This window comes from Dreissena polymorpha, chromosome 4, assembly GCF_020536995.1.
Source record: "Dreissena polymorpha isolate Duluth1 chromosome 4, UMN_Dpol_1.0, whole genome shotgun sequence".
In the NCBI taxonomy this organism is placed as follows: Eukaryota; Metazoa; Mollusca; class Bivalvia; order Myida; family Dreissenidae; genus Dreissena; species Dreissena polymorpha.
The window spans coordinates 142,705,308-142,713,512 of NC_068358.1; the positions used below are offsets into that span (position 1 = coordinate 142,705,308).

Below are 8,205 nucleotides of genomic sequence, written 5' to 3' on the forward strand. Positions count from 1 at the left end.
GAAAACCTGGTTTTGTGACAATTTTGTCCCTTGTTTCAAAAGCATTGCCATTCTTATAAATAGAAGTATTTTTTGTCTTCAACCTTAAACAACAACTTAGTAGACCTCTATTGTTAGGTCATGTAGACCTCTATTGTCATTGATTTGTTCTGTTTCAAATGATGAATCACCAATAGGCAGTTCAATAGCAATGTTTTTAATATTTAATACAATTTGGTATGACAACAATTATTCAGTTTTATTTCTCCTTTTCAAGTGGTCATTGCAACTGTATGTCAAGAATAATTTGTAATTTTAAGATCACAATTTTAGGGCTACATGGAGTGTTTTGGAGGCAAGCATTTCCATGACAAAGTTCCATCAGCACTCTTTATAGTGCCTGCATTGTCTAACTTGTTTCTATGTCCCTTTTAGGACCTGACAGTCCTGGGTCATGCAGCTGATCAGACAGAGGAGAATATAGACCTACAGGAGCAAGGTTTGCTCACTTGTTACATACATTACAATCTTGACAAGTTAATTGAACCCACTTGCCTCTTGGTATCATTGTTACTTGAAGACTATTGTGATTGTCATAAACTAATTGTTCATGTTGTCACTATGTCATCTCAAACTTGCTGGAATTATATTCTGGATATGTACTGGGCTTTTATGATTTTTTTCTGTTAATTACATTTTTATTCCTTATAAAGCTTTATAATCCCTGCCGATAAAAATTTGGGAGGGGAAATAGTAATAGTCTCTGTCCGTCTGTCCTTCTGTTCGAAAATTTGTCCAGAGCATAACTCCAAATCTATTCAATGGATTTACTTTAAACTTAGAATATAAACATATGGCAACTAGGAGAAGTGCAGTGCAGAGAACCATAACACTATCTACCTTAGTTTTTAGCTCGGCGTTTTCAGAGACGAGGTATTGTCATAGCCAGCTTGTCATTCGCGTCGTGCCTAAACCTTAACATTTTGTTAAGGTTTTGAACATTGGCTCTAAAATCAAATTGCTTCAACCTACAACTTTGAAACTTCATATGTAAATGCACTTTGATGAGTTCTACACGCCACACCCATTTTTGGGTCACTAGGTCAAAGGTCAAGGTCACTGTGACCTTTAAAAAAAAATAAAAAAAATCTGACAAGCTTTCATTTATTCAAAAACTGCAACCGTAGCCAAGCGTGGCACCTGTTATGCGGTGCTCTTGTTGAATCATCTCTCCTTTTATATAATTTCAAAGTAAATTTTTGTTCGGAGCATATCACTAAATCTACTGAAGGGATTTACTTGAAACTGAAAATATAAACAGACAGCAAGTAGGAGAAGTGCAGTGACTAAGAACCATAACTATCTGCCTTAGTTTTTTAATTATCTCCCTTTATTTAATTTCTAATTAAATTTTTGTCCGCAGCATAACTCTAAATCTACTGAAGGGATTTACTTGAAACTTGAAATATAAACAGATGGCAAGTAGGAGGAGTGCAGTGACTAAAAACCATAACTCTTTCTACCTTAGTTTTGGAATTATCTCCCTTTATTTAATTTCATAGTAAATTTTTGTCCGGAGCATAACTCAATCTACTGAAGGGATTTACTTGAAACTAAACATATAAACAGATGGCAACTAAGAGAAGTGCAATGAACTTGAACCATAACTCTTTCATACATAGTTTTTATGCCCCCAGTAGGAGGGCATATAGTGATCTGACTGTCCGTCCGTCTGTCTTTCCGTCACACTTTGCGTTTACGTTTCGAAAAATGCTCATAACTTCTATGTCCCTTAAGATGTAACCTTCATATTTGGTATGCATGTGTATATGGACAAGGCCTTTCCATACGCACACAAATTTTGACCCCTGTGACCTTGACGTTGAACTTAGGGTCCGCGTTTTGGTTTCGAAATGTGTGTTTAGGTTTCCAAAAATGCTCATAACTTCTATGTCCCTTAAGATATAACCTTCATATTTGGTATGCATGTGTATATGGACAAGGCCTTTCCATACGCACAAAAATGTTGACCCCTGTAACCTTGCATTGAACTTAGGGTCCGCGTTTAGGTTTCGAAATCTGTGTTTAGGTTTCGAAAAAATGCTCATTACTTCTATGTCCCTTGAGATATAACCTTCATATTTGGTATGCATGTGTATATGGACAAGGCCTTTCCATACGCACAAAAATTTTGACCCCTGTGACCTTGAAGTTAGGGTCCGTGTTTAGGTTTCGAAATCTGCGTTTAGGTTTCGAAAAAAGCTCATAACTTCTATCAAGCATTTATAGGGGGCATAAGTCATCCTATGGTGACAGCTCTTGTTTAATTATCTCCCTTTATTTATTTATTTTTTATTTATAATTTTTAATTATATTTAATTTAATAGTAAATATTTTAGCTTTTCAATTTTTAATATTTCCCTTTATATAATTTTACCATAATATTTTAATTTGGACACTGAAGTATTCACTGTAAAATGAAAAGATGAGTTTAAGGAAAAAAACAGTGATCAAGAACAGTAACTGTTTAAAGTCTTTTTTTTTATTACCTCCCTTTCTTTCATTTCCATATATGTTATTATCTACAGCATAACTCCAACACTATATAACTACATGTAATTGATCCTTGAAATATAAATAGATGACACCAGTGCCATGTTTTGCAAATATTATTCTACTCTCTAAAACAAATGTTGTTACACAAGCAAACACATATGGGCGGGGATTTGGCACTACTGTGACAAGCTCTTGTTTACACATTTTAAGTTGAGTCAGGGTAAAGCCAGCACTTTATGTCATATCAGGAAGATTAATTCTAGTTTTAATGCTTTTGAAAAGGAAACTCATGACCTAACAAGTTCAAGATGAACACTGTATCCATGCAGGGATACAAACTTTGTGGCCGTAGTTGCCCACCCTTGATCTATAAATACTTTTTAGATGCCATTGACTCGTAGGCCCCTGCTTATTTCCATCCCCGATACCCATTATAGCCGATACCCATAACAACATTTATGAAACTGTTGTAACTGTAATATATTATTCTATATATATATATATATATATATATATATATATATATATATATATATATATATGTTATACATGTAACTATAATCAACATTAATAGGTCTCATTAATATGTATATCTTTGTTTATAGGAAGGTTTTGTATGAACCTTGTAGACACAGACCGTGCCTCTATAGCCAGGGAGCAAGGTTACACCGTATCCTTATGTTCGCTGCAGCCTCTGTCGTGTACACCTAAGAACAACCTGCTAGTGGGAACCAGATGACCAGAGTTTGCCGTATTTGTGCCAAAACAGATATTTTAAAATAAATGTACAATTTATCTGCCTTTGTTTTGTACTAACAGTAACAACCTTTGAAAATCATAATAATTGTTTCCACACAGTTTGCCATATTTTGTGCTGCAATATGAGCCTTTTACCCAAACATTTTATTTTTAACATGAAAGGATATGAAAATTGTGTTGTTTGCAACAAAAAGCGAACTTCTGCAGAAAGTAAGTCTTTAAGTCCCAAACTAGTCTTGTTTTATGATATATATCAGGGCAACAGATAAGATTTCATGTCAATTAGTTTTCACTGCAAGCTTTTTGAAACAATTAGTTATTTTCCTTAAATCATTGTTTCAAAAAGTTTTTCACAGTTGATAAACAACTTAGCTTTATTTCTGGATAAGATGAGCTCTTTAATTTTCGGCGGTGACAATTTGTAGCAATTCTTATTGCAATAAATAAATTAAAGTCATAATGTATTCATATTGTCAACGTTTGTTTGTTAATATTAATAAATTAAATTGTCTATTGAAAAAGCATATATGATAACGAGTTCTTTTTTTACACTCCTGTGTTTCAGTCTGAGAGCACACCTTTGTTGCTCTAGTTTTGAAATCCTGGAATAGCCTACCCTTTCTCCTGTTTTTCTTGCTTAGACACAGCTGAACTGATTTGTGTGATATTAATTCAGATAAAAAACTCTTTACAACGTCTTTACCCGAAGGTTCGTTATCGTTACCAATTGAAACATATATGCCACTAATGAATTTTTTTTAGCTTGTCCGCGTTTATAACTAGATGCCAACAATTTCGCGTACTTTTTTTGACGGACGAAATTTTTTATGTAAACACCGTTCTGAACAGGAGTTCATATAAACTTTTCACTAATATTACGACGGCACTAAAGGTTGCAATATACTAATTCAAATCAAACACAGTACAGAGGGATAATCGGTAAAATAAAACGACAAAGAATAGATTGAAATTCGTTTTCGGATTTCGTAATTGTTTATTGTACGATCGATTTTTTATTTCAATTCGTTTTCTGTCAAAAACAAATCGTAAAAACGATAAAACGATCCTTATCTGTTGCCCTGATATATTTATGTAACATTATTTGCTGCTAAAAAGTGACCTGCTTGTGTGGACCAGATGATGAGAGTTTGGCCGATTTTACTGAGTGTGTAGTTATAACATTTCGTACACCAGATAATGCAAAATTGGTTTGCCTTGTGCCCAAAATCTAATAAACAATTTGAATTGTTTTAGTGTTATTTAGAATCTAGTTACCTGAAAATACACAGTCATAAGTCTATCGGTTAAATAAGAGGGTGAACATTTGACAAAATGTTTAAATTTGTTTATAATTTCTCCTCAAGTTCGGTCAAAATGTTTAACAAGAGGGAGAATATGGTCCTAGGTTGTTCACCTGTGTAATGGGGCGTGGCTAGTTTTGACCACAGGGGCATGATTTGAGCTATATTTTTAAGTAAAGGACCAATATATGACAATAGGGGCATGATTAGAACAACCGAAAACACTAAATTTTGAGACTACGCTTTTCATAGTGTAAAAAAAGTTGTAACATGTCGCAGCCAAAATTTCTTTACAATCATCTGCCTATATAGATTATTAACTGTGAAAGTGAGACAGCGATCAACTCAGTAGTTTATGAGGAGATTGAGAGAAGTGGTAAGCAGAAAATTATATAAATATTTGAGTGGAAAAACGGACAAAGAGCAAACTTTTCTGACAAAATTCCTTTTTAACAATCATGTACACATTCAGGTCATTCAACTGTGGAAATGAGAGAAAGATTGGCTCAATAATGGGGACTTGAAAACAAGATTTAATGAGTATATGTAGAATATAGCTTTAGCAAAATTCACTGTTAGTTCAGCAGGAGTTGAAAACGCAGAATTATGGGACTGTATATTTAATAGTGGACAAAAACCGAAAGAGCCATTATCCTCATCTGCCAAACTGCTAATTCCTAATAGGTAAAATTTGAGCAAGATCTACACAAGAGTTGAAAACAAGCGTCGGGGATGTACTGGCGGACAAATGAAATGCTAAATGCATCCAAGTCTGTTGGGCATAAAAATGAGTTGTTTTTGTCTTTTGTGCATTATAGATTGAAGTGAATTTTTTTAAGGTCCTAATGTCACAATGTCCCAACAATTTTAATGTCCTGATGTCTATTGTGCATTATAGATTGAAGTGAATTTTTTTAAAGGTCCTCATGCCACAATGTCCCAACAATTTTAATGTCCTGATGTCTATTGATCATTATAGATTGAAGTGAATTTTTATGTCCCCCACTATAGTAGTGGGGGACATATTGTTTTTGCCCTGTCTGTTGGTCTGTTGGTCTGTCTGTCTGTTTGCGCCAACTTTAACATTTTGCAATAACTTTTGCTATATTGAAGATAGCAACTTCATATTTGGCATGCATGTGTATCTCATGGAGCTGCACATTTTGAGTGGTGAAAGGTCAAGGTCATCCTTCAAGGTCAGAGGTCAAATATATGTGGCCAAAATCACTCATTTTATGAATACTTTTTTAATATTGAAGATAGCAACTTGATATTTGGCATGCATGTGTATCTCATGGAGCTGCACATTTTGAGTGGTGAAAGGTCAAGGTCATCCTTCAAGGTCAGAGGTCAAATATATGTGGCCCAAATCGCTTATTTTATGAATACTTTTGCAATATTGAAGATAGCAACTTGATATTTGGCATGCATGTGCATCTCATGGAGCTGCACATTTTGAGTGGTGAAAGGTCAAGGTCATCCTTGAAGGTCAGAGGTCAAATATATGTGGCCCAAATCGCTTATTTTATGAATACTTTTGCAATATTGAAGATAGCAACTTGATATTTGGCATGCATGTGTATCTCATGGAGCTGCACATTTTGAGTGGTGAAAGGTCAAGGTCATCCTTCACAAGGTCAAGGTCATCCTACAAGGTCAAACATCATATAGGGGGACATTGTGTTTCACAAACACATCTTGTTTTTAAAGGTCCTCATGCCACAATGTCCCAACAATTTTTAATGTCCTGATGTCTATTGTGCATTATAGATTGAAGTGAATTTTTATGCCCCCCTTCGAATAAGAGGGGGTATATTGCTTTGCTCATGTCGGTCGGTCAGTCCGTCCGTCCACCAGGTGGTTGTCGTATGATAACTCGAGAACGCATACGCCTAGGATCATGAAACTTCATAGGTAGATTGATCATGACTCGCAGATGACCCCTATTGATTTTGAGGTCACTAGGTCAAAGGTCAAGGTCATGGTGACCCGAAATAGTTAAATGGTTTTCGGATGATAACTCAAGAACGCATACGCTTAGGATCATGAAACTTCATGGGTAGATTGATCATGACTCGCAGATGACCCCTATTGATTTTGAGGTCACTAGGTCAAAGGTCACGGTGACCCGAAATAGTAAAATGGTTTCCGGATGATAACTCAAGAACGCATTCGCCTAGGATCATGAAACTTCATGGGTAGATTGATCATGACTCGCAGATGACCCCTATCAATTTTGAGGTCACTAGGTCAAAGGTCAAGGTCACGGTGACCCGAAATAGTAAAATGGTTTCCGGATGATAACTCAAGAACGCATACGCCTAGGATCATGAAACTTCATGGGTAGATTGATCATGACTCGCAGATGACCCCTATCAATTTTGAGGTCACTAGGTCAAAGGTCAAGGTCACGGTGACCCGAAATAGTAAAATGGTTTCCGGATGATAACTCAAGAACGCATACGCCTAGGATCATGAAACTTCATAGGTAGATTGATTATGACTTGCAGATGACCCCTATTGTTTTTGAGGTCACTAGGTCAAAGGTCAAGGTCACGGTGACCTGAAATAGTAAAATGGTTTTCGGATGATAACTCAAGAACGCTTTTGCCTAGGATCATGAAACTTCATAGGTAGATTGATCATGACTCGCAGATGACCCCTATTGATTTTGAGGTCAAAGGTCAAGGTCACGGTGACCCGAAATAGTAAAATGATTTTCGGATGATAACTCAAGAACGCTTTTGCCTAGGATCATGACACTTCATAGGTACATTGATCGTGACTCGCAGATGACCCCTATTGATTTTCAGGTCACTAGGTCAAAGGTCAAGGTCACAGTGACAAAAATCGTGCTCACACAATGGCTGCCACTACAATGGACAGCCCATATGGGGGGCATGCATGTTTTACAAACAGCCCTTGTTATAAGGGCCTCATGCCACAATGTCCCAACAATTTTAATGTCCTGATTTTTACCTGAAAAATTATGTCCTGTATAGATTGTACTGCTTTGGGTATTTATGATAATGTTCAAAATAATATGATTTAACTACATTCTGAGAAAAAATAATAATGAAGGAGTCGGACAAAATGTTTAATTTCAAACTATTTTTCTAGGTTACATTTATTCTGTTGCATGCAATCAAAATCAGAACAGACTAAGCATAACATTATACAAGAGTGGCAACTTGTCAAACAAGAGCACCGCCTTGCGGGTGCAGACCGCTCATCTATTTTCTTTTTAAAGGTGAAGGGACTCTCATTTTCAATCACAAAGGAGGGAGGAGTGGAGTGAAGAGGGGTGTATAGTGTGGGGTTGTGGACATTTATTACATTATCTTCCAAAAAAGCGAAAAAAAAAAAAAAAAAAAAAAATCGAGGGGGGGGGGGGGGGGGGTTTGGGTGCGATGGTTGGACGGTATTTCAAACATAACCGTTTTAAAAAAAAAAATGGGGGGGGGGGTATAGTGTGAGGGTGTGGTGATAATTTGTGAGATGATCTTAAAAAAAAAAAAAAAAAATAAAAAAAAAAAATTGTGGGGGGGGGGGGGGGGTGGGGGTATAGTGTGAGGGTGTGGTGGTCATTTGTGAGATGATCTTAAAAAAA

The 8,205-nt window shown here is 36.0% G+C and overlaps 1 protein-coding gene across 3 annotated transcripts in view; it reads left to right on the plus strand.

Moving 5' to 3' along the window:
- Positions 1 to 3,330, plus strand: part of LOC127877095 (glutathione S-transferase C-terminal domain-containing protein-like) — a 37,445-nt gene extending 34,115 nt beyond the window's left edge. For all 3 annotated transcript variants that reach the window (XM_052422742.1, XM_052422741.1, XM_052422740.1), the window contains exons 13-14: positions 415 to 478; positions 3,141 to 3,330. In XM_052422742.1, the coding sequence (XP_052278702.1) occupies positions 415 to 478; positions 3,141 to 3,274 (198 nt within the window). In that variant the 3' untranslated portion in view covers positions 3,275 to 3,330. The remainder of the gene's footprint in view (positions 1 to 414; positions 479 to 3,140) is intronic.
- Positions 3,331 to 8,205: the final 4,875 nt, after the last annotated feature.